We start from the raw sequence: 26543 nt of genomic DNA on the forward strand, positions 1-26543 counted from the left end.
GCAGCTACAAAGAAGATGGAGACTCCCTTTTTACAAGGAGTCCCATGGAGAGGACAAGGGGGGATGGACACAAGTTGCTCTTGGGGAGATTCCGACTGGACACCAGAGGAAAATTTTTTCACACTGAGGGCAGTCACCATTGGAATAATCTCCCTGGGGAAGTGGTTGACTTGGCCATGTTGGACACCTTCAAGAGTCGTCTGGACAGGGTGCTGGGCCAACTTGTTTAGACTCTGCTCTTCCTAGAAAGGTTGGACTAGATGACCCCAGAGGTCCCTTCCAACCTGGGATTCTGTAATTCTGTGAAATGAGGAAAATCTTCATAGTCGGAAACAGCCACACCCCACAACAGATTATCTAGTTTGTTCCTTTATTTGTATAAGCATATGGTGCATACAAAAAGCATCTTGAAAAGACACGTATGGTCAAGAACAGTCAGAAGACCCAAAACTGTAGATGACCCCATTGACCATGGAAATAGACACCCTTCTCTTCAAAATCGTGTACTGTTTTTTGCTGTGCTAGCTGTCCCCAAAACGAATCTCTAATTGGAACAGAGCTCTGCAAAAGCACACAGCTGGGAATCAGCAACTTCCAGACAGATGCTGTCTCATTTTCACTAGTGCAAACTCTCCTTCTCTTGTTAAAGTGTAATTCTTTGAGGGGCAGGGTCTGGGAGAATGTTGTTGGCTGATGGCTTTGTGAGAAGGTCGATTTGACTAAAAGCCTTAAACTTACAGCTCATTTAAAACCACAGCAGTTGTTGTTTGATGTTTGTAATTCACTTGACATTCTGGCTTGTTATACCAGTACATCAAGCTGGTATGACAACCAGGCTAATTAAATGGAGAGCCAGGACTATTTTCACAAGCTTCACCCACACCATAGAGGTGAGCTCTAATTCCTTGAGTGCTGTCACTCAAAACGTAAGTCATTGCATTTAGAGTCGTTGCCAGGGGGCCTGGGGGTTGCAGGGATCAGGTGTAGTTACTCTGACATATCAATTGAGTTGTCAGTGGGAAAGCTGTCTCATTCCCAGAGTGAAATTTTCAATCAGGTGTAAAGAAAAGCTGGACGCTAATGCACTTGCGGCCAAGCGCATAGTGTGGACCTGTGCGAATAAGGAAAGCTACAGTCTCCTTAATACTAAATTCATTTGGATGTGAAAGCTGGGACTGGAAGCTGGGTTCCCCCAGATGAGCGACCCTATGACTGCATTTCAGCTACATAAGTAAAGCTGGCAAGGGTAACCACATCCCCTACCCTTTAAGCTGGACATAGTGACGAGAAATGCAAGTTACATGGATCCTCATTTTTGCTGATATCTCAGAGACCTTATAGTCCAAAGAAGCTAAAAATCAACTCTAGCAAGGGTAGAAGCTCCCTTCCACACTTTCCAACTTCTGGAAAAGACACAAAATAGAGGTCTAGGCTCTGACTGAAGGCTCCTAAGTGGCACTTTTTAAGTGTTCTCACATCTACAAAAAAAAAAGATCTTTCCGAACTGCTTTTTTTCTTGTTGATAACAATCCAGGACTGGGAGACAAGAAAGCATTCCTTTTCAACAAATTTTCTTAACCGCACATTGTTCAGGAATTCACAAAAGAACACCAACAGCAATTCTATAACCAAAAGGAAAGAAAAAAAACCTACTCCATAAATACTGACAGCAAAAACAGGCTTGTTTTCTCTGGTTTACAATTTCAAGCTTTTCACATGAACAATCAGCTCTCATAAATAAGCTACTTTCAAGTTCCACAGGGAACAGCCTCAAACTGAATTAGTGGAAATTAGATTCTTCTTTCTGTTCTCTTCCAGAACCAATACTTTACAGAAAATGGAGATGAGACATTTTGATTTCTTAACAGCAGAGCCATTCATGACTAGTCTCAAGTACAAAAGTCCCCGGATGTGGATAAAGATGAATCAACCTTTGAGCCCAGCAGACAAATAAGGACATGCATTCCAAGGTGCAAAAAAAAAAAGTCACAGTCACTTTAATGTTGTACCAATAACAACAAATTATGAGGCAAGTCCATGAGACACCCATTCTGAAAACAGAGCTCACGAGAAGGTAAATAATTTTGTTCAGCTCACACACAGCTCAGTTTTATAGGAAATAGGCTTCCAAAATATTGCCGTGCATACCTCCCCTAATTCTTTTTCTCATTTCAAGCTCAGATGATAGCGCTTTCCATTCTGTTGTTTTCAGTCTCATTAACTATAAATTTTTTATTGACTAATAATATTGAGGGAAATGCAATGTTGCTGTAAAGATCATCTTGGGACCACGTCATCACTGTCATCTCAGCACCTTCCGTGTACTTTCATTCTGTCATCCTATGAATTTCTAACATTTTGGGTTCTGTCCGATTGTCCTAACGCCTACTGCTTCAGTTGCTGTATGACCAATGCATTTTTTTTGGTATCGCTCCTTCACCTGACTTTTTCCTTAGTCTTTAAAGAAAAACAGAAAAGGTAATTCAACAGGACTTCTGGAGATCACCTAGCCCAACCTCCCACTGAAAGCAGGACTACTGCCAGCACTAGTTCCAGTCAGGTTAGTCATGGCTTTGTCCCGCCAAGTCTCAAAAACCTTCAAGGACAGAGGTTTCACAACCTCTCTAGGAAACCTGCTCCTAACTCCATCTTTGTAGCCTCTTCTGTACCCTGTCTAGTTTCTTACCATCCTTCTGAACCGAAAAGCCCCAAACCAGACACAGTATCACAGCTGCAGCCTCAACAGCATGAAGAGGATAATCATCTCCCTTGGTCTGGTGGCCATCTTCTCCTACTGTAGCCTAGCATACAGGCTGACTTATGTTGCGAACTCACTGCTGGCTCCTGTTCAGCACATGCCTCTAACTCCCAGGTGTTCTCTCAGCAAAGCTGCAGGGGGTTATTCTACACCAGGCGCAGAACTTGGCACTTCTCAAACTGCATGAGGTTCTGTCAACCAAATCCTGAACCAAGGCTCAATCTTTTAGCATGTTAACTCCCTCGTTCATAGAGCAATATCGTCTAATTATCAGGGTCATCTGTGAAGACACTGAACTTCAGCCCCGGTATCACCTTACAGAGTACTTTTAACCACTTTACAAATGAATATTGAGCAACTGATTTGAGTCCAGTGATCCAGCCAGTTCAAACCACCAAACAGTCCATTCACTTTACTTATACTTCCCCTGGTCCAGATGAAAATGCTGTGGGAGATTGTGTCAAAAGCCATTCTAAATTCAAGGTACAAGAACATCCACCACTGCCTTCATCCACATAACAAGTGATTTAATCATACATGGCAACCTGTTTGTCTAAGCAATGCTTTTACACATCTCCTTTGTAGCATGTCCTTACTTCTTCCCACTTCTTGTGTGCTCTTTTTTGGCCTTCTAGTTCACTAACAAGCACCTTGCTTATATAAGTAAGGCTTTTGCAAAAAAATTTCACCGTCTTCACCCTCATAGGCAGGACATCACAGCAGACCCTCACCACAGCATCATCAGTGTTACCTTCCATGTTTTGTTTTCCTTTGTTATTGTAATGCAGTGCTTTACCCTTGGTAACTCCAGTCTCCAACTATCAAAATGCAGGTGGTAACTCACCAGGTGAGCCAAAATGGACATGGATCAATTTTTGTTTCTCCTACCCATGTTCCCTCTTGTGTCTGTCAACCTTCTCATCTAGGCCTGAAACTATCTGAGAAAGTGTATAGTAGTAGAAACCGCTCTAATGCATAATGCAAAGGGTTTATCAGTAGCTGTATGAAGAGTTCAGTTGTTGCTGAAACATCAGGCAAAAGAGGTTTTCCCAAGGGGACTGCTTCTTGCAGCAGGTAAAGACATCCATGACACTGGTATGTCGTGGGATGCATATATGTTGGCTTTAAAAGGAATAAGTGTTACCATCATCAATCAGCTCAGAGACCACCAATCAGCATAGTATCTGCTGCCCAGATTGCACTCACCAGTCAAAGAGGAAGGAATGAAAGCTTGAACTACGCCTGCAACTCATCTGAACAAGCCTTATGATTTTCAAAAGGCGCAAGACAATGCAATGTTTGTGCACACACGTGCATACCACATTTAGCAGAATTTGTACTGAAAACCAATATGTCATGCAGACGTCTAAACGCTCTCCACCTCACACTATGCAGCACAGCACAGAGACCAGAGCTTGCACCTCTGTGTGCTTCGGCTTGTTCAGGATTCCTCACAAACACTTTCAATCTTTTCGATGTAATCATGGCTTAACATTACTCTCTTTTCAAGGAAATGCAGAGAAGTTGCAGACGCCCATCTGCAGGGTACTTCTGGATCTCCGCATTAGACACCATCACATTGTGCAGCCGCGTCCGGACCCGGAAAGCCTCACTTCCACAGAAGTTGTCTCCTACTCCCTGGGTATAGACAGACCCTTGATCACTTTCCAATGGAGTCCACCTTTCCATTTGATTAGATACCAGGAGTTCAGCAGATCGTCTAAATATGGTCCCTGTTTCCGTGGTCTAAGGCAGACAGGCTGCACATTTTATCCTCAGTCACTTTGATCTGAGCCCTACTGTTTTGTCTAGCCTACTGGAATACTCCACAACCACACAGGAGGGATTTTGAAGGTTTTTTTTAAAAAAAAAAAACAAGGCTAACAACCAAGAAATAATGTCATATAATCACCCACTAATTCAATCCTGAGTTTGGGAACTATCTGCTAATTCTGCATAAAATTCAGCAAGTATTACCCAAGCATATAAACTTCTTGGGTCCTGGGACGCAATACAGGGAGCTTTCTCTCCAAAATGTTAACTTTGAGCCGGTAACATAACATAAGCAAAAGAATAACCTGTCATGAGACTGGCACCTAGAATTACATACTCAAATTCAGACCAAACGTGCCTTTGGATAACTCCTCAGATGATCTGATAGCACAATCCTATTATGCCAGCAAGCATATTGTGTAAATAGGTCTTCCAGAATTTCATAACCTTACCAGTATTTATTAAATAGCAACACTGAAAAATGTATTCTGAGGCATGAATTTCTTGCTTTTTGAAGTATATGAAGCAAGAATAGCTTGAAGAAAAAACAATCCAAATGGAAGAGAGGACAACAGCTAATCATTACAGAAGCAGGAGAGGAAGAAAAACCTTAGCCAGAGGTTTTTTTGTTTAAATTCTTACACGATCATAAATACTTAGTTTCTCTCCCTAGGTAGACCCGAAACAAGGAGACAAACTTCACAGCAAAGACAAATAAGATCAATCATTGCCAAGATAATTTTTTTGCGAAAAAAATTCTTTCAGGAGCTATGTAGTACGTCATCTTAGACCCAATATGGCCCCGAGATATGCTGTCCATCTCAAATTGCAGGGAGCACAAAATGCAAGATATGCCAAGACGGGTCCAGATACGACCATGAATAAAAACCAGAGACGTCAGACACAATGTTATAACCGTATGAATATTAGTGAAGTATTGATCAGCTGTTAGTTCCAACTACCAGATAGATCTTAGAGCAGGCAGCTTGTACAGGAACATTCAGGTTTATGAAGATTCACATCCAAGAACTGCCAGTTAAAATGAGAAAGCAAACAGCTACAACTATAAATTGAATCTTGGGCTTCTTCCTCAAACATTACCTGGATAACCTCTTTAAGAGGATTAAACAAAAGGAATACTATGATTCATTTTTTCATGGGAATATAGTAGTAAGTTGTTTATTAATAATTTCCAAAACTCAAGCAATGAGGGCTAGGAGAGCCACCTACAAAAGCAGACAACTTTTCACCATTAAAACACCCTCAGTGTAATCCAGCCTAATGAAATTTATTATTGTGACAAGATTGGTACTGTACACAGTGCACACCCTTCAAGGTTAAGAAAGAGCAACAAAAGAAAAAAAAAAAGTCTTCTGTTAACCTATAAAAGCACATTTCAGCCAGTAACAGGCTGAGACAGAAAATCACCGCCATCATCTCCAGCACAAGGATGGCTGTTCCTTGCACAGACACACCGTCTTTTCTGAGATTCTTACGTTTGGTTTGTAGCTTCAACTGGCACATCCTATATCCAATTTAGTGATTACTGCTCCATGGTTATCTGTCTGCAACTGGCACATCCTATATCCAATTTAGTGATTACTTCTCCACGATTATCTGTCTAGCTTAAGACAGGTGTCAAGGCCGCAGGGTTTTCCATCAGTTTATTTCGTCAAAACATCCGTTTACGTAACGTAAGATATAACAGTAAATCCTTTAGGATGATTATTCAGTCTCTAATCCCAGGCACTATCACTCCAAACCTTTAAATAAATAAATAAATCACTGTGACATCCTACCAGCGCTAGCAGGTGCCGTTTTGGCATGAAGTAGCTCCAACCTAGGTGAAACCTGGAATGAGGAATACCATTAACACAGGGTCTTCTCCACACAGGAAAGTAGAATCTCTTTAAGATTCCAAAATGCCAAGGAGTTTTATGCTTCTGGCACCATATGTCTTAGCAACAGCAAAACACAGGGAACTGTTGTAAGCGTAAACTAAGGCTCTCTTTGATATTTGACAAGGCTCCTTCCAAAATAAAGCGTACTTCTGTACATCCATAAGGTCTAAATACCTGATCCACAAACAGATGCAGCTTATAAGCTGTACATGTATATCATCTTCTTATTCACTACTAAAATAAGCAGTACTACCCACAGAACAAGGTGCCTTAAGGTTAGTTTGGTTTTGGGTTGGTTTTTTTTTTTAATACCACAAAAACTCCACCCACAAATCAGCCAAATTCTGAGAAGCATACATGCTGGATGGCTCACTGAACCCACACAGCACTGTGGGGAGGTGCACCAGCAACACATGCTCTGCACAGTCTGACTTTCAGCCAAGGCTGCCTCCCAGCTTTTGTACGCTGTGTTAAACATTTAGTGATAAGGTATTGCATTACGTAACTCCCCATTTTATTTAACTGTAAGTACCTGTAACATGAGACAGACACCTGTTGCCATTTTTAAAAAATCCACCAAAAAAACCCAAACAAGAAAAACCCCACCCAGTTCGACTTTAATGATATGTTAGCAATCGGATCAGCATTTGTATCACGTTTACATTAAGGCCTGTTCAGCTCTTATCCAGCCAAACTCTCAGGGAAAGCGGATGGTCATAATATCTTAGTCTTCAATCATGCTATGACACTTTAGATGGTCTGATGATCTTTCAATGAACATGAAGGTTAAGAAAAGCAGAGGGGTTTCTGCTGAAATCCCATGCTGGGTTATTTCTGATCTAGAATTTAATCTCTCCTCATTACAGGGAAAGAAAATTTGATCCAGCTCTACCCAGCTCTGGACTATGATGCCAGATTTTTGCCTTAAACCATCATTACACTAACAAAAGGCAGAAGAGACAGCAGCTGTTGTGCTCAGTGATGACTACTGTTCACGGCTGACCTAGCAGATCAGAGAAACAGCGCAAACCACAGGGAGAGCTTCGTGCTTTTGTCTTTAAAAAAGAAAATCCCGCACTGGTTCAGGATGACATGTCAGTAAGAGGGGAAGAAACTGTTTTCCTACAATAGCAGTTGTAGAAAACATGAGCAAATTAGCAGGTGAAAGGAACTTCTGGCACTGAAAACCTTTATTGGGGCTCCAACTGTGGAGCATGGTGCTCTGGTATTTCAGAGGATGTCTGCTGTCTCCACAGCTTTGTGCATAGCCAACTAATCCCATGGTACCAGATCTTTCCAAGTTGTCTCTCTTCACCTGAATATAACCTTTATTCGTTGTTAGCGAACAGCAGGTACCCCTTCTTCAGCATTTATAATGCACACTTCATTACTGCACCTGAATGAAACAGGGCAACGCTTCACATCGTACCAGCTGCACCAACTGGCAGTAATACAATGCACAGCTATCACACAGGACTGAACTTCACAGTGCTGTGCTCCTTTCACACCTGCTTCTTTCTAATATTGAATTTTAAACAAACCCAAAACAAACTATTTTCTTAGTAAATTTTGCCAAGAAAGTATTGATTTAGGATTCTCTGGTGTTTTCCTCACAGAAAGAAACCCAACAACCCACTGCCTCTGTCTCCAAACTAATTGCTAAGTAACAATTTCTGACAAGAAATAAACAGGTTATATGTATATACATAAAAGAAATAAACAGTATATATACACACATAAATGTAACTGATCCAGGACATACATACACACACATCCTGGATCAATTTCTGGCTCCAGACTGACTTTTCTGCAACACTATGCCTCAGTTTCCTCTTCTGGTTATGGCAGCTCCTACTGCAAAAGTTTTTAATTATTATTTCTAGAGCACGCAGCCCTCGTGTCAGCCACAGTGCCTCTGCAGAGCCAGCTCTGGAAGCCACTACAGCCGCAGGCTACGCGGGCTCCTGCCAGGGCAACCAGCACAGCAAGTCATCCCACCCCGGCAGGATGCCCTGGCCACACCTTTTGCCAGCCGCAGGCAGGGGCTGGCCGATGGAGCCGGTATTATCAGTTGTGCTACAACACAGCTAATGCATTTTTAAACACTTATTTCTGATTACTCAATCTAAACCCCAAGAGCTATTACTATTAAAAGACTAACAAAGCCACTTTCAGCTTTTTTTTCCTCATTTCTCACAATTATTTTTTCCAACTTTAGTTAAAGCATTGATGGCTCAATTACTATCACCCTTTTTAAACAGATGTATGATTGACCAGATGCCTCCAAACATAAGTTGCTTTCGTCCTCCAGCTTAGACAGAAAAAGCTTAGCTATATCATAAGGATATGATCCCCCAAACATAGCAATAAAGCAGGCTGCAGTGGGAAAACAGCTTGATAGCCTTATGACTAATTTGGTTATTCAAGTGTAATGATTAATTTAATCCTTACCAATACCGTTACTTTAAAAAAGAAAACTCACTCTTCTTCATAATTGTCACCCTTTGAACCATCTCTTCACTAGACCAACTTTATGGAAAGGACACGTTGCAGAAACTTTCTTCTAGAAATTCAAACTCTAGTAACATATAGTATTTTATTAATGAAACTATTCCATCTTTAACAAAATATCTGGAATCTAAAAGAAGAGTCCAAGACTATCAGATTCTTGATTTATAATTAAAAACAGAAATGCTGAAAAAGACTGTACTCAAATTAGCAGATTAAATTCACGTATGATATCGACCCAACATACAGTGAGTGATTAGAGATTACGGCTACTCTTTTTTTTCCTCAACAAAAAGCAGAGAGCTAATAGAAGTCAATATATCAAAGCCCTTTTATAAAACCCGCGACAATTAAAATTCATCTTTAATGTTCCTAATGCCACCGCACAGGAGGGCTTGCTTCCCCCTCATACAACTAGAACCCTTTCTCAACAGTAGATGCATATCAATTACGGTAGTAGTTCACAAAGAAACGTCACAGTACCAATTTGATTCATGGACAGCAGGAATTTATATCACATAAATTCAAAAAGAGTATGTTAACCTGTCATTACCTTCATATATATTAAAAAAATACTCACGTACAACTCTGGATACACTAAAGAAAAAAAACAAACCCAAAAACACCACCCCAAAGCCTACCCATGTTTTTACTAAGCGAAGGCACTAATTTAGTGGGAGACTCCTACCAACTTCAGTAAAGCTAGGGTTCACCCAAGAAGTTTAATTCCCACTCTTTATAGCTCCAAGACAAGAATGGAGTTTTTAATCAGATGCACCTTAAGTTCTTAAATCTATGTGGGGGAAAAAACCTCTCCTTTCATGACCATGCATTTGAGAAACATCAAATAAACCGGAAAGACAACAATTTAGTTGTACAACTTAGGTATAGTTCCTGATTTCAGTAGAAGTTACATAAAAGATATATCTATGTATTATTACTGGGCCATTAAAAATCACAATTCTTTGGTCAAGTATAATTTTTCACCTTTTGGAAAGTTCTGAAAAAAAGACGACCCAAGTACCATTCAGAAACACATGAACTTCTCAAAGTTTTGCATCAAAGCTCTGCTTTTAAACTTTTATTTTTTAAACAACAAAAAAATCCTCCATTTAGGAAAGTTGTTACCATCTTACATTTCAAAATACAAAACTGAAAAAAATCCCTATTAAAAAAAAAGACAGGACTTCAGCCAAGTAGTCAGCTACTTATTGCTGTAGTTGTAACTCAAGTCCATTTAAACCCCTATGTTTTGGTCATTTGTAGCAAGAACATGTTTGGAACACTAGCAGCAATAGAAAACCCCTTTAAAACCTAGATACAGTTACAGTGTTGAGTGAAAATTAGCAGAAACCATAACCATTGGAACATAACACGTAATTGTAAAATTACAATTGAATTGGCAGCTAGAAAAACAGGGTTGATTTAAAGTGCTTTCCCAAAGCCTCATGTGGGCCTATGTCAGTAAAGAAAAGTCCTTTCCCACCACCCCGCCCCAGATAAAGCCCAGAACCACAGCACTACTCCAAACATAACGAATACACTCTTCACTCTCAATGCCGTATCCCCCCCACCCTCCTCCTGCAGGTGGAATATAGAAACTTGAAATACTTGCCAGTTCCAAATTTAGGTGATATGCACAAATATACTGTTGAACAAAGTTTGGACAGCAAACAGTACACCTGAGTTCAGTCATACAAACTAACTTCTGTAAAGAGCCTTAGATGAATATATCCATGTCTCTAATATGAATCTAGATGTATTTTCTTACAAAACGCGTTAATAGAAATACCCAGGCAAATACATACCATACAATAGCAAAAGCTTTAAGCCCCATTTAATAAGATGACTTTCCGATTAAAAATAGAAGGCAATTAAGATTTACTCAAAATTACAATTAAGAAAAGCTTTCACAGTGCAATATTGAAACTGTCACAAAGTTAAGAAAATACTGATATCAAAGTACAATCACAATGTTAAAGTAGACAAAACTACTATACAAGGGTGAATCTTGTAAAATTAAAAGGAATGAACACAACATAGGGGACATCTCACGTCCCTGCTCCACACATCTAGCCTCCTAGTCTTCACAGTCGTAATTGTGTCTTTCTGACATCAGTAGAAGTCTTGTTAAAACTAAGAGGTTCATTCTTCTTTGTAGACCGGATTTCAGAGCCCGATTACTTCTTGAAAATATGTTCTTCATCACTGTACAATTTCAAAGTAGTGCAATATTGCCATGATATGCTGAGGCATGAACACATAGCCTGTGTACAGTGCCATTCCAACAATGGAAACTAGCATGGAATCTGAATTACAGTTGAGGAAAAAAAGCATTTAAAATAGAAAAGTGCATTAGACATCACATAACTATAGCATTAAAACTTTCCTGGCAACTATCCTATAACGTTACATTTTTAAATCAGACAGCGTTCCACAATTTACAACTGCAGAAAGAACCAAATAAACACTGAAAACCAGAGCACTGGTAAGAGCTATTAGCTGAATTATGGAAGGATGCCCTGCAAGTTATCCACTGCCTTGTCATGGACACAAGAGGACAGGTCAAAGCACGGGAAGGATGATGGAGGAATAGAAAACGGGCACTGAGAACGTGCAAGTTCTTACATGCGTCTTCCTAGGTGTTAAGGAAGTCTTGCAGAGCCCAGCCCCATTCAGCCAAGAAGAAAAAAGTCAACTACCATCAAAACAAAAACCCACAATAATATAAGTACCTTTACTGAACAAAAGTTCTTATTTCTGGATGAACAACTCATTTTTAAGCTGACAGCATTAGCTGCTGACCTCAAATTCTGGAATAGTATGACCTAATAGATTTAATTTATGATGCACAAAATACATCCAGTGTGAAAGTTGTCCTGTTAGTGTGATAAAGTCAGGAAACCTCAAATCCATTTCTACCTGCCAGTGTCCTCTATGCCTTAAGTCACTACATTATTTGGTTCATTCCTCTGTCTGCATATGACGCTCAGACCCTTCCTCACGGGCAGCAGCTCAGTTTATCTGTTGTTTGACAGTACTTCAGAAAGATAAACTGCAGGAGGGATGAAAATTGCGAGTAATGTTGTGACATGCACCTTTCTAAGCTATTTCACTCACAAAGCCTCAGGGCATCAGCATGGCTTGGAGTCAACTTGTGCATTTAAACAGATACTCATTAGAACTTTACTATAGCAGATCACACCGCAAAACAAACTTCATGTGAAGCTATCTGCTAAACAAACTTAAGACTGCCACTTTATTAGTTGAACTTCTAACATGGACCTTTTGTAAAACTTATATAGAGAAGTGAGATGACACCTTATAATGTGTAACGGGACCTTTGTTGAGCTCTAGGGTTCACAAAGCTTTATCTACAGAAATTATGGCATCAGCTTACTGAAAGATCATGCCGTTCAAAGTTTAGCGTTTCAGAAATTCAAAAGTACACTAAATGAATAACCAGTTGACTTCATACAACTACCTGCAGAGATTCAGTAAGCTAAGACAGAAACACTATAAAAAGCACTGGAGATTAACAAGCATGATAACACTGGACTCTGTTTCCACAGGTGAAACCAGAGGAGCTGCGCAGGCTCAGTGCCTTGGAGAAATCAAATCCACCACAGCCTGTGTGTTAACAAGTGCTCTATGACAGACTTCCCTGTGGCAGAGCAGAGGTATTAGCTGTGCTTATTAGAGCATACTAGCTTCTTGGTGTATTTTTAGTCACAGAAGATTATACAGTATGAGATCCTAAAATGAAGGTCAACTCATAAATCCACATTTCTGTATCAGCACTCCTGTCTGATTCTAGAGCACCAGCGAGACACGCAGCAGAGCCACACACCGTTAACTCCCAAGCCACTGCGTCTGTGCTGCATCTGCCCAGCACCCGGCAGGTCTGGCCCACCTACAGCGAAGGCGTCCAGTTTGAGGACAAAAAACAGCTTTGCTGACCCACGACAGCAAGCGATACTTGTGCCACTTACATTTTTAAGTTCAGTGGCAATTACTTCGCTGCAATGTAAATATTTTATATGTGAACATACACACTTTAATTTCCTTAAATACTTTGTGCAAGTTAAAAAGCTGCAAAGTTAACACAAAAGAAAAAAATACTCATGACTAATATAACTGCAACAAAAGCAAAGAGGAAGTTTCCTCAGTGACACAGACATGTCATAAAAAGAAGGTGGTACGTTAGCAAGGACACAGTATCTTTAAAGAATCCCTGCCTAAACAACTCTGCACAGTCTATAAATACTAGAAAAGAGAAATAGTAGGTTACCTCCGCTTTGAATGACTTTACACAGAAAAAAAATGTCAGATCGCAGAGCTGTAACTTGGGCAATGACTTTTATATAACAGAAGTGAGTTCCTTTACAAAATTGACCAGTATCTCAAGAAAGCAGCTTCTCAGTACTACTTACACCCTTCGCTTTTTTAACGTTTTGGTAATTTCTCTCTCTGTCTCTCACCATTAACTGAGATGGCTCACGGACATTCAGATGAGACATCATTTTAAGTCAAGACAAAAACAGCCACACTTAGGAGAAAAATACTTGTGATGCCATAACAACACTTGAGAGAACATACTGCCCGTATGAAAGGGCTGAGTAAAGAAGCAAACCTATAAATAGTCTTTATACAGATGCCTTCACTTTGCACCTATCGAGTTCTTCCAGTCCAAAAGAGCCAAGCAAACTTAGGAGCTCGAGATTTAAATACTCATCTAATAAAAAATCATGTGACAAAGCACCACGCAAACGTAAGCTTGCAAGGTTTTGCAGTGTGTGCGTTTACTTTCCACCAGGGAAAAATGCAAAAGAATTCCTGAAACACACCCGTCCATAACACAAACCTTGAGGTTTCAGTGCAAAAGACGTAAGAACTACCATAACTCTACGGAAGGAAAATTAGAAGAGAAATAACTTCGAGATATAAACTTATGCCCGAGGAGAAAGGGACTAGACTGCCAGGCGCCCAGTGACGGGCTGCCGACCCCCGCGCGAGGATTCTCCCCCAGCGCGGGCGGCACGTCAGCTGGCGGCGGTGGGCACTAGCCCTGCCGGCCAGGAAGGGACAAGCCCCGGCCCGGGGCGGGGGCTGCCGCCCCTCCCGCCGCGGCCACCGGCCAAGCTGGGCGCCCCAGGCCGGCGGCCCCCACCACGGCGCGGCCCCCCGCCGCCCGGCCGCCCCGCTCTCCTCCGCCGCCCGGCCCGGCTCCCCACCCGCCGCCCCTCGCCCCCCAGAAAGCCCCACGGGCGCCAGCCGCCCGCAGCCCGGCCACGGCCCAGGCGTCTCACGGGCACCGGGCCCCCCGCCCGGCACCACACCCGCCGGAGAGGCGGCGGCAGGGCCGGCGGGGCCGCGCCGCACCCGCCCGGCGGCCTCGGGGCGGCCCCGCAGCCGCCGCCCGGCACGACGCGGCGGATGGAGGGCGGCCGCCGGCCCCCTGCGCCGCGCACACCGGGGCCCGCCCCGCCGGGCCCCGCGGGCCGGCTGCAGCCGGCAGAAGGATACTGAAGACGGTGCGCTCCCAGGGCTCCAGCATGTAGAGCGCGGTGACCAGCAGGTACTGGTAGTACAGCCACGACATCTGCTTCCAGGCCGAGCCCAGCGCCATGGCGCGCCCCGCGCTGCTCCCCGCCCGCCAGCGGCCCTGCGCCCGGGCCAGGCCGAGCGGAGGCGGGGGGCGGTGGCAGCCCGGGGGGCGGTAGCAGCCCGGGGCCCGCCCTCCCGCCGCCGGGCCCGGCGCGGGCCCCGCCCTGCTGCCGCTGCCCCCCGAGATGGCGGCGGGGAGGGAGGCTGCCGGGCGCGGAGCCCGCGAAGCTCCGGGCACGCTGGAGGCGGCAGCAGCGCTCCCGGGCCGCCGTACCTGCGGGACGTGGAAGTCCCGCCAGCGTGCGCCAGTGCGCGGCCGGCCTCGTCGCATTACACGGCTGACCGTGAACTCGGGGCAAACTGCCGGGCTGAGTCACACCCAGGAGACGGTGCCGCGGCCTATTTGCTGTCATCCTATTTAATCTAAATTGACGTTCTGGGAATTAGTGGAGGCCCGAAGACTGCGAGGGAGGGGTGGTGAAAAGCCTCCGCAGGAGTCTTCAGTGTCCAGTTGGCGGTGGGTAAAGCCCACGCAGAGTCACGGCTCAGATAAATGAGACCCTAACATCAGCCAACTCAGGATAGATGAACCCTCTATGAATGAATGCTTACTCTAACTGTTGCTAACTTCACACTTCCCTGAGGCACTTGGGGCCAGAAACCCGAAGGTGCGGGAACCCCCTGCCCTGAGTGCTGACTGGCCTCAGATACGGAGAAATTCCTAGAAATGGGTCTGGGACTGCGTGATTAGAAAAGGGCACTGGCAGTTCATACTGGCAGTCTAGTTCAGAAGGCACTAGTCAAAAGCCTGCTGGAAGGGGACATAGGTGGTAATCAGGCACCATGACTAAGCAGAGCATGAGGTGCAACCTCTAGGCCCCAGGGCCAGGCCACCAGCCAGGACCTTTTGTGCCAAGTGTGCACGCCACAGATCAGAAACTGCTATCGACCTGCTACACTCACCCTGCTTAGTAAATCAGTTTGCAATTACACCACTGAGCAGTGTGATTCTGTTCTTGCAGCCACCCCGTCCCTACCTTTACCTGTGCTATCAGTACAAAGAAAAACAAGGAAATAGAAAAGGATGCACATATGAGTTATTTACGTGGCTGCAAAATACAACTACAATACCAGGAGATAACTGTGAAAAAGAAAACCAGCTGGCAGAGAACACCAAATACCGTACTGGTTTGTGTGGTAGAATCTGAAAAGGGATTTAATTCAACCAGAAGACATTTAGACGCACTTTGTCTATGCAGATTTATTTCAGCACAAGAGAAAATGGGAGCATTCACATGATCAATAGCCCCACACAATTGGCTACAGGAGCTGTTGTCCCTATCCAAGACCACCGTTGCTTGTTGCAATTGATGCTGGAGGACTCTTGCATTGGTGTTGCTGCTTGAAAAGAGGTGGTAATCATGAAAGCTACCTTTCTATATAAACACATACAAAGTTCCAGGACAAGTTGGGTATTCAGCACAACTAAAGCATTACTCCCATTCAAAGCTGCAAGAACATTACCAATCTGGGGCAAACAAGTCCCAGTCCTGCCTGCTCCAATGCTTCTTAAGCAGCTCTGCAATTCTAGCAATAAGGCAAGCCGGAAGCAGCAGCAAGGAAGTACCTGAGATGAGAGGAAAGGTAATGTTGAGGCATGCCAGCTACAAAATCTCCTGCTGCATCTGCCCTAATCCGCCAGGCGGTGCCTGGGCCTCCTACACCTTTTTCAGTACAGTGCATACTCATGCGACAGTTTTTTAGCTATTTAGTCCCTTAAGAAAATTGACAATATTCCTCTGTAGTTTCCCTCCTTCACCAGCTCCATTCGACCCCTGCTTAGGGACTTCCATCACCTATTGCTCCTCCTGCCACCACCTGCATCATCGACACTTGAGCCCTTGAACTGCATTCCCGCATGCTCATGTTTCCAGCAGCTCAGTGCAAAGACCTTAACCTGGAGCTACACAGAGCCTTCATGCTTCACCTGGAATGTGAAGACAGCTACATCGAGGCCAGCGTGCCCTACAGCACAGACTATATCCTCTACTGCACCTGTTCCTGCACACTTCTACTAAGAAGAAAGTTCTTCATACATTCAGAATTTTCCATATACACTCCTGGCCTGCAGCACACAGTAACAATTCACCCCGCTTTAGGTGATCCCATAGCTATCAAAGTGCAAGCCAGACACTCCACAGGCAGTCTGACTGCAGGTAGCAAAGATGAGATTGAGGTCTTACCTCAGGCTGATCCCAAGCCTCAAAATGAGTGTGGCTTAATTTTGATGCTGGGTTGCACGTGCAGAGATATGCCGTACTAGCCAACCAAGCGTTCAGCCGCTGCCTCAACAGTTCCCCACTTCAGAGGTCAGGTTTCTGCTGACTTAAGAAAAGGAAGTTGGTATTCTCCTCACGTAATCCTGACAGAACCACTGATGTATTTTCTTCCTAATTTCACGTAACACCGCATAGAATGAGTGTGGGTAGATTAGTAAAATACAGCACCAGGGACTACAAAAGGTAACCAAAGAGACACAAGATTTTATTATAATCTAAGGCACAAAAGAAGTATGTTCTTCAAGTTCTTACCTGCCAAGTTTAAATATTTCTGACCGTTCCTCAAAGCACACATAACAAATTATTCCCAGTACAATTAAAAGAAAAAGCATGGAGATTTTTTCTCAGATAGACCCTTGTTCAAAGTGAAGCATTAAAAAATATCAGGCTATAAAGAGGAGGCGTTACTAATAAAACCCAAGAGTTCACCTCTTGGGAGCACATCTGGAGGAAGAGGGAAGGATCCACTGTTAACATTGCAGTGGCTTCATAGACTAAGCAAGAAGTCTAAGTATCAGGTAGCAGCAGCTCCTTATGCTTCCATAAAGAAGCTGTAGACTTACTAAAGAAACAGAAAAAGCATAGCAACTGGCTCTATGGTCATAGATCTGACTGTAAATTTCTTCTTAAAATGTGTCATCGTTGAGGAAAAAGGACAACAGAAAACAAGTCCAGTATTTTCCTCATATATACGTTAAAAACTCTTAGCTGTATTACTAAGTGTTGATATGTTGATTTAAGTGATCCATGCCAGCAAACTCAATATAAGCCAATCCTCCACTCTGTATAAATAAAAATCGCCATTTTTGAGATCTTAATGGGCCAAAAATCCAAATACAATGATAATTCCTTCTTTATCAAACTTACCTGTGTGCAAATCTTCCAAGAATACCAGCCTGAAGAAGCCCAACACTCTAGCTGACAGTTGTTTACCATGTGCCGTAGAAATGACCAATGCAGCTATGGAGAACCAATTACTATAAAGTATTTATTCTAAGCAGCAGTTGTAATACATATTGAGATAATGGATAGTATATATACAAGGAATGATCATAATACACAGATCTTACATTATATTTACAAAATTTTAAATCCTCCATAATGCAACCACCTGACAGTGTGAAAGAATATTGCTCTCAAATACATGCAGTTAACTCTCTGCCTTTCGTACACTTTGCAAAAACACATCCATTATGAAGTTCTCTGATGAAAATGTACATTTAAAAGACCGTATTTTAAAAAGGCGAACATGCCTGCACTTCTGATACTTCACACAGTCTTTAACAGTGCAGGATTTTTTTCCCCTGCGTTCGTACACTAGCAGTGGCTGGCTAGAACATTGAAGAAGTGAAAAACTTCATCTTTATCCATTACTGCCACTTCAGTTGAGCACTCGTTACATAATACTGGATGATACACTTCCTCCTCTTCTTGATTTGACTGTACAGAGGTAGTTTCTTTGCTGGGCTTCATTTTCTTACTTCTTTTCTTTAGCTTTTTTCTGTATTTCAGAATTTCCTCTTTGTTAACAACACAGTTCATCACAAACATTGCTCTGTACTGTGTTTTGTAGGACTCATGTCTATGGAGAAGGATAGAAAATGCAAGTCATACCATTGGTAAAATTCTGCTTCCAAGAAATTGCTTATCATCACTGGAAATGGGATTAAAGACAGGAAGTACCATGCCAAAGGGCTGAAAGCCAAATAAATATGAAGTTTTATAAACAGAAGTCACAACTACAAAAATCATAAAAAAGTGGAACTGTAACCATCTGTCTTGTTCTTAAGGTGTTTTTAAAAACACGGTGGTTGTTGCTGAAATAAATGCCCTAGGCTGCAATAGCACTGGTACTACAGAATTATGCATTACAATGTATAGCTGATGACGGGCAAAAGTTCATGAAGTTGCAAGTGCAAATGACTAAAATACTGGCATTTATATCCTAAAATGTCTTGCAAGCCTGAAATGCCTTACTTATAAATAACAAACATTGACACATTACACCTGAAAAAGCATTTCTATAATAAAACATAAAATGTATTTTCAGCTGTCCTCAGTGTAACAACTGCGTAGCTGGAGTACGTAGCAAAATTCAAGGCTGCAGTTCAATTCAACAGTGTCCCTCAGGCTGCAGTTTTACAGCAGCTGCAGCCAACCTAACAGGTGGCTGCAGAAGTCCTGTCTCAACTTCTGCTGGCTTTACTCCTTGTATAATTCTGTGCTGAGCTATTTCAGTTTATTAAAACCACAAAAGACCAGTCCAACAATAAAAATGGACAGTTTTCCACCAGCTTAGCAAACTGAAATACTTTACTATAGAACAGGGTCAAGCAATACCACAGCCAGCAAAGGGAAGAGAGTGAGAAACGGCACCCAGTACTTCAATGATTTTAGGCTGCTGTGTAATTTCATCCGCAAGCATCAAAAGTACTCAATAAACAAGAGGTAGTTTATTCCTCAATTCACAAGTTTTATTTCTCCTTTATTCCCAGTTCAAGAGTCCTCTCCTTAGCAGGGGTCAGCAGTACTAACTAGGTTTGCAGTGCAGTCAGATACTGGAGACCTGCAAAACACACTACGGATTCTCACCTAAATGCTTTCCAGGCCCTTTTTAATATAACTATTACTCAAAATCACCATCACTAAGACTCAAACCAAGTAAGAATACACTATCTTGATTTTGCTTAATCCTCCCCCAAACAAGGCACTTTCACACAAAAATAGTAGTTAACCTGGAATAATTCTATGCCTCTAAACATCAAGGCAACATATTAAAAAAACCCCAAAAACACACCACCCACAACTCACTGTGAACTTCTTGTTTAGCCTCCATGAAATGTTTGTTTATAGTTTACCTTCTCCACTGTGCGAAAGGTCTACCCTGTTCTTCCTCACCTCCATGCTGCAGGTTAAGCTGATCATCTTTCCTACAAATGAGCATCCACCCCAAAATCTGATTCACATACACCTGCCTCCTCTTTTATTAGCTCCGCCTCGCAAGACAAACTTGATCAAATCAACTGATCAAATTGAATATGCTAAAAATACAACTGACCAAAAAAAAAAAAAAAAAGACATTCCAAAAAGACGCCTTTCTTGTCGCCAGTTACCTCTGACAGTCCAGGCATAACGTTGTCATGCAAGCTGGGCAATTCAAAACAGCATCGCTGTTCGGTGCAGCTGAAGGTTTTGTCTGCTGCTGCAGCGGCACTCTTCTTTGATTACGGTACCTACCAATTCAAGAAAGGAGGAAGGAGAGACTGAAATTACGTGCCCTTGTTGTCGATATATCAATTCAACCTCCAAACCTTTTTAATATTAAAATACACCAATAAATATTTGGCTCCTTCTGGACAGCTTTTTCACTAACTCAAAGCACATAAATAAATTGACTGGGGGAAAAACGCATACCAGTATCTTCATTTACTTTGTACAGAAGATTCTTATTTGGTGAAACAAATATACATAGCGTGAGAATCTGTGCCTAATAACCCTCTCCTCTGACGAGGCAGTTGTCTCAAGTGCAGTCTCTGCAGCCAACATACATTAACATTATCCTTTTCCACAGATTTACATGGAGAATTTTACTTCTGCAGCAACCTCTACTTCACCCATCAAAAAACTCAGAAAAGCAGCTTTGTGCTGTTCCTATTTTACCTGAACATTTTGTGGGTTGCTGAATTTAAAGTTTTCCAAAACCATAAATACAATATTTAGCAGGAAAGGATATTAATTTTGTGATCGAAGTATCATAGGGCATTAAAAATTTAAATTAGCAAATCTTACAATCTTTTCATTCACAATATGGTCATTTAGATGAGATCTACAGGCAAAACTGGCATACTGAACTAGGAAGTTTTGATTTTAAAAAATGGCAAGTTTTAGAATTGTGTCATTTTGAAGACTCAATGTCCATTATGTACACATAAAAAATTTACAGGCTTTTAAATTTCTATGCTGTAAATTCTTAAAAAAAAAAAAAAAAAATTTAATTACATAGATTTGACAGCACATGCTTTTTCTCTCTATTCACCACTTTCATTTAAATTTTTCATTTTATGTTAAGCAACCTACAATTCAAATATTTATGGTCTCTTACCCCCTCCTCTGTGAGTCTACCCATTCTTGGTCTCGACTGTCTTCTTCTGGGTCATATAGCAGTTCGTCATTGGAAAGAATCCGACGCTGCTGATGTTTTCTGTTTCCCCGGACATCCTGTGTAACTAGAAAGATTTGTGCAAGCACGTTACATCCATCAGACACATGATGATTCTCTGCTTAAATAATAAAAATACCAGTTTTTCAGTTTTCATTTTCCATACTCACAATAAATCTAAACTAGAACAAAGATCTAGCTCATCTCTCCTCCAAATGCACCACCCCAAAGCATTAGCGCACCTTGCATATGTTGGGATGCATCACAAAGTTGCGGGAACTACACTGAGGTGATACAGGCTGGTAATTCCCCCCAGAAGGCTGCACTCAGGAACAGCCCCTTGCTGCCCCCCGCCCCCTCAGGATTCTACAGGATCCAAGAGAGAGAGTGCTACTGTAAAGATGTCCTCTCTCCTCAGACATTTACCTATTTTATCTTCATCCTCTGAATCAGAATCAAAGTAAATGTCATCATAGTATTTTGAAGTGGTGGCAGGTCCAGTCTGCCCAGTACTTGAGGAGGTACCTATATGTGAAATTAAAGAGAGAGAAGTGGTAAGAACACCCCACCAAAAGGACAGCAAGTATACAGCCCAGAACAAACATTCGGTTTCAAGTTACTCCATCCAGAAGTGCCCTGCTTTACCTGGGTGTGTGAAGTAACAGCTCTCCCAGTTTATTCCCACATACTGATCATCCACGTCGCTTGAGTTATTTCATTTACAGATGCTCTCTCAGAGCAAGGCTTCCCACTCCCTCTGAGATTAACCTCAGGAACAGTTCAAAGGAAGGTTCCTCCCAAGGTACACTGCCTTTAGGCACAGAGGACGCCACATCAAATATGCTTGCCTCTGCCTTATATAATCTACACAATCTCAGACCCTCCATAGATCTTCAGTCATGCAAAAGACACAGGTGTACAGATACTACGCTGATTCTCCAGGAAATTAAGAACACTTCACTAGGTGTTTTGTAATAGGTAAAAAGAACATATGCTCTTCAAATACCAAAGCAATCCATCTCTTGCACCCATAGTACACAAACACCACAACACATATACCATTAGTACAGTTTTACTACTTGATGTAACATGTAATTATAAGCAAGTAACAGAGCAAGAGATTAATATCTTGACTTTTTCCCCCAACTGACTTGGGATCTCAATCTACCATACGCTACTCCTTTCTTCAAGAAAGGGCTCCAAATATTGATAGCATCTGGAGCACCAGACAAAGTAAGAGACCGCAACCTGCTCAAGAGAATTCTAAATACATGTGACAGAACAACTTAGACAGAGGTTATAGAGATACTGGGGAAAAAAGCACACTGATCCAACAAAGAGAAATCGTATTAAAGCAGGAAATCAGAAGTTCAGAAACACCAAAATCAAAGTCTTATAAAAATGAAACAGAGGCATTCACTGAAGTGCCGCCTGGTGACCATTTCTGTAGAAGCAATTGGCCATTTTAAGATATTCTGTAGGCTTCCAGAAGCACTTGGCTGTCACCACACGCACCTCTAGCCACAAGAATAATACATTAATTTCACATCTTAACTGGACACCACTGAACTCACGATTTCATATGCAAGCAGATGTTAAGTGGGATTTACCCATTTCTGGTGATTTCCATTTGCCTTCCATAGTCCTCATGGTGGTGTTCAGTTCCGCTTCCATCTCCTTTTGGAACTCATCGTCACTGGAAGACTCGCTCTCTCCGGTCAGGCACTCCCGTATCAGCTTCCGCTTCTGGTCAGGAGTGCCGTGTAAGAGCACGTCCACCTCATCTTCCGAGCTACAAATGTTTACGTGTTACACGCCTAATTATGATAACCAGCTTAAAACATCGACCAAGTCATTCGGAGGATGAACATGTGAATTGTGGGGGTGCACTGGGAAGCACTTATTCGTGTGTTTACAGGAAATGTATTTATTAAAACGTTTTATTAGCTTGCTGCTGTTAAAACTGTGGTTTTATTGCAAAGGAGCTTCAGCTGGCTGGCTGCGGCCGGCCGCGACGCCCCCGCAGCTCCGGTCAGCGGGGCTCGGCGCAGGGCCTGCTTGCACACGGGCACTGGTACGGTCAGACATGTGAACGCTCCGGTTTCAAGGAAGAAGATCGCGGCGGCTGTGGGGAAGCGATCCTCCAACCGCCCCTGGCGGCCCGGCCGCCCTGCCCAGGCCCGGGCCGTGAGCGAGCCCAGCACCGGAGCCGAGGCTGCGCTCCCTCCCGCCAGGCCCCGCGGAGCCTTCCCGGACTCCGGCCAGGAGAGGGCCAGGCGACAGCGGCGGGGAGCGGCGGGCCCGCTGCCGCCGGACGAAGCACCCCCGTCCCGCCCGCCCTGGGCCCGCCCGCGGCGGGGGCTCCCCGGCACCTGCTGAGCGCTCGCTCCTCGTCGCTGGGCTCCTCCACCACGTACGGGTCGTCCTCCTCCCGCAGGCAGCTCATGGCGGCGCCCGGCTGCCCGCCCACCGCCGCCAGCCCGGGACCCGCCCCGCCGCTTCCGGCGCCCCGCCGCCTTCCGGCGGCCCGGCCCGGCCCCTCCGCCCCGCCCCGGGCCCTGGGCTGCTGCCGCCGCCGCCCCCGCCCGGTCCCTCCGCCCCGCCCCAGGCCCCCGCCGCCCCGTCCCGGAGCCCGGCCCCGCCGCCCCCGCCTCCTCCCGAGCTGGTACCGATACCGCCCGGCCCTGCCCTCCCCCGTTGGAGCTGCAAATCCTCGGGGCAGCTTTTGGGTATTTTTCTCCACGGTTAGAGAGGCAGGGTTAGAGCTTCGAGAGACACACCCAGTACCAAGAGGCTTGGAAAAAATTTAATGAGCTAGTAACACCGAACAACGAGGACTAATCTAAAAACTGTTCCCACATCCTACTTAAAATATTTACAATTTTGTTAACGGTATATACAGTGTAATCTTTGTCCCGTATAGTCTATTTATAGATTGGTTCCTTAGGAATTATACCTGTTATATCTGGAAGATGAACAGCACTGTATTATTGTAGTAGCCATGGCTGGAAAATATTATATATACTAGAGGAGTTGCTAATAGCCATTGGGCACTGGCCATCCAAGTCTGAGGCTATGCGTATGCAATTCGACACACACAGCATGTTCAGCTAAAACTTCTCTGCCTTTGAAACGTTCCGATGTGCAAGGCAGCAGGATAAGTACACTACACTGTGCAATTCACCCTATTTGAGAAAATTAAAAAAAACCCCAACCACCCAAACAAACCGCACACAGCTGTGCGGCTGCACAGGGAAGCTGCAGTCACAGAGACATTGACTTACATTGATCTGCACCTCCAAACACCCCGTTCACCCAAAATTCTGCTGCTCCGTTGAAGCTCTACGTACCTATATAAAGCAGCAATCCCACTGTGAAGAGCAATTCATCAAGTAAAGCCTAATTTTGTGACATCCTGAAATTACGCAAAAGAACAGCACCTCTTGGAAAAGTTTCATCGTTCGAGTAAGAGAGACAAAGCAATACAACAAATAAAACCAGATTCATAGCTCTAAGTTTTAAGTCCACTTAGCAGAATGAGATCCTTTTCAGGCATTTCTTTATTGGGTGTACCTGTACTCTTTATATTCTGAAGCAAAGCTTCTTATCTGCATCAAAGTGGGGCAGTACTACCTTTCATTGATATTTTATGCACTTTCTGAACTCCCTTCTGCTACTTTATTTCCCCTTTCTGGAAAGAAACCCAACAAGTTCTCTGAAAAGCATTTCTGCCAAAGAAATTGCAGAGTCAGCCACCAAGCTCAAAACAATTTAAGCACACTGGATAGGAAAGTCACAGACAAACAGACAGGCAGACGGCTAAACCTGAGAATGCAAGTGAAAAATTACTGGGTATTTAGTGTCAGACCAATCCAATGGTTTGACAGGATGAATAGAGAAAAAGCTGATTAAATTAATCTGATTTACTACAAAATATTAAGCTTACAGATGATACAATGTCTGCATAATTTTAGAAAAATCATCAATTTCATGGTTTATTTTACAATAATTGGATTAGTCTACAAGTTAAGGCAAACATACTGATGCATTTGCTTTTCTTTTTAAATCATAGTTATAAAGGTTACACAAAGTTCTCCAAAATTTCTAAGAAATGTTCACAAGTGAAAAAAAGATTAAGTTTCTTGATATCAGTACATGGGAAAAAAAAACCTAAGTGTATACAATGCCATTATAGTAACAATATTCAAATATCTAATGGTAATATTTAGGCCATTTGAATGGTGTGCTTCAAATGGTGAACTTCAGAAATTACTTACAAAGGTAAATAAGATTGGCAGCCGTATCATAGTATTCATAACATGAACATAATTATATTGGCTATTTTCACAAAAACAGAGCATTTGGTTTCTGAACAATGAAAGCATATAATGATTAAATAAACGTGAATATGTATGTATAACAAGTATGCTGTTGTTTCATATAGTCTGGAGCTCTTCCAGGTGTTTAATTCTTTTGAAAGAAGGAGCTTGCTTATGCGCACTTTGTCAAGTGTGTTCTCCAGGGAACCATAAATGCCTATTTAAAGTCATGAAAACAAAATCCAGAGGAGGGCAGCCCTTGTTAGTGGGAGGACGGAGCGAAGCTTATGTGTCACCGTTTAACACTGCCAGGCAGCTCTGCAGCAGCTGTAAGTTACCCTGTAAAAATGAAGAAAAATATGACCAGATTTCCCTACTTTCTTTTACACTCGTGGCAAAAAGGTGGTTTTCAAATAGCAATGACACCACTGAAGGGGAACAGACAGGTATTAAGCTGATGTAGAAATATTTCTGTAGGAAACTTTTATCTTAAGGACTCCTTTGAATGTAGGAGCATTGCGTCATGGAACTAAATGGAGCCAACTTGAGATTCAAAACTTAGCGTTACTACCCTTTCCATGTTTCCTCACAAGTTTCTGACTAAAGATCTAGTCTGGCCACAAACACTATTCACTGCAAAGCACTCTCTTAGCAATGAAGCTCAAAGTTACAAATTTTTCATTTCTTATATAGTTTTGCCACTACTGTGTCACTGGAATATTATTCCCAAAGCAGAAGTATTCATATACTATACTGAATTCAGCAAGAAGAGTTAACCAAGTCACAGCACTCAATATCTCCTCGCTATAGCAGCCATCTAAGCTAGTAGCTCTGTTCAAGGACAGGCCTTGTTTGAAAGACAAGAGACTGATTTACATGCTTAGCCAGGTGATTTAGCCATCAAAGTTGAGTTTAGCCATTAGAGCTACAGAAGTGATTATCCCGAACATTAACTAAGCTTTATCTCTAAGCCAAGTTCTTCCCTTCTCTTCAAACACCTGTAGGTCAGTTTTTAATCCCATTTAAAGCATCCTGACTCTACCATAAAAGCCTACAGGTTGACTTTCCGATTTCTGAATGAATTTACAGAACCAACACTTAAAAAGATACCCGTGTGAATTAAGCAAATGTGAGCGACAAGTAAGCCAGGATTTACTTTCCAGAAAAAAACAACCCCAA

General features: G+C 42.9%; 3 protein-coding genes across 4 annotated transcripts in view; all 3 read right to left on the minus strand.

The window, feature by feature from the left end:
- Positions 1 to 10745: 10745 nt before the first annotated feature.
- On the minus strand, positions 10746 to 14662 carry SPTSSA (serine palmitoyltransferase small subunit A). Its single transcript, XM_075103338.1, has 2 exons — positions 14467 to 14662; positions 10746 to 11249 (listed from the first exon to the last, which is right to left on the minus strand). Exons 1-2 carry the CDS (start codon positions 14567 to 14569, stop codon positions 11146 to 11148), a joined length of 207 nt encoding a protein of 68 aa, XP_074959439.1. The 5' UTR covers positions 14570 to 14662; the 3' UTR covers positions 10746 to 11145.
- Positions 14663 to 17860: 3198 nt separating this feature from the next.
- EAPP (E2F associated phosphoprotein) lies at positions 17861 to 23572 on the minus strand. Its single transcript, XM_075103337.1, has 6 exons — positions 23418 to 23572; positions 22656 to 22837; positions 21472 to 21570; positions 20989 to 21112; positions 20000 to 20119; positions 17861 to 18468 (listed from the first exon to the last, which is right to left on the minus strand). The coding sequence occupies exons 1-6, from the start codon at positions 23489 to 23491 to the stop codon at positions 18204 to 18206; spliced, it is 864 nt and encodes a 287-aa protein (XP_074959438.1). The 5' UTR covers positions 23492 to 23572; the 3' UTR covers positions 17861 to 18203.
- A 261-nt stretch (positions 23573 to 23833) lies between these two features.
- SNX6 (sorting nexin 6) overlaps positions 23834 to 26543 on the minus strand; it is a 28591-nt gene continuing 25881 nt past the window's right edge. For both annotated transcript variants that reach the window (XM_075103340.1, XM_075103339.1), the window contains exon 14: positions 23834 to 25703. In XM_075103340.1, coding sequence (XP_074959441.1) covers positions 25650 to 25703 — 54 coding nt within the window. In that variant the 3' untranslated portion in view covers positions 23834 to 25649. The remainder of the gene's footprint in view (positions 25704 to 26543) is intronic.

Source organism: Phalacrocorax aristotelis, chromosome 9 (assembly GCF_949628215.1).
Source record: "Phalacrocorax aristotelis chromosome 9, bGulAri2.1, whole genome shotgun sequence".
Taxonomy (NCBI): domain Eukaryota; kingdom Metazoa; phylum Chordata; class Aves; order Suliformes; family Phalacrocoracidae; genus Phalacrocorax; species Phalacrocorax aristotelis.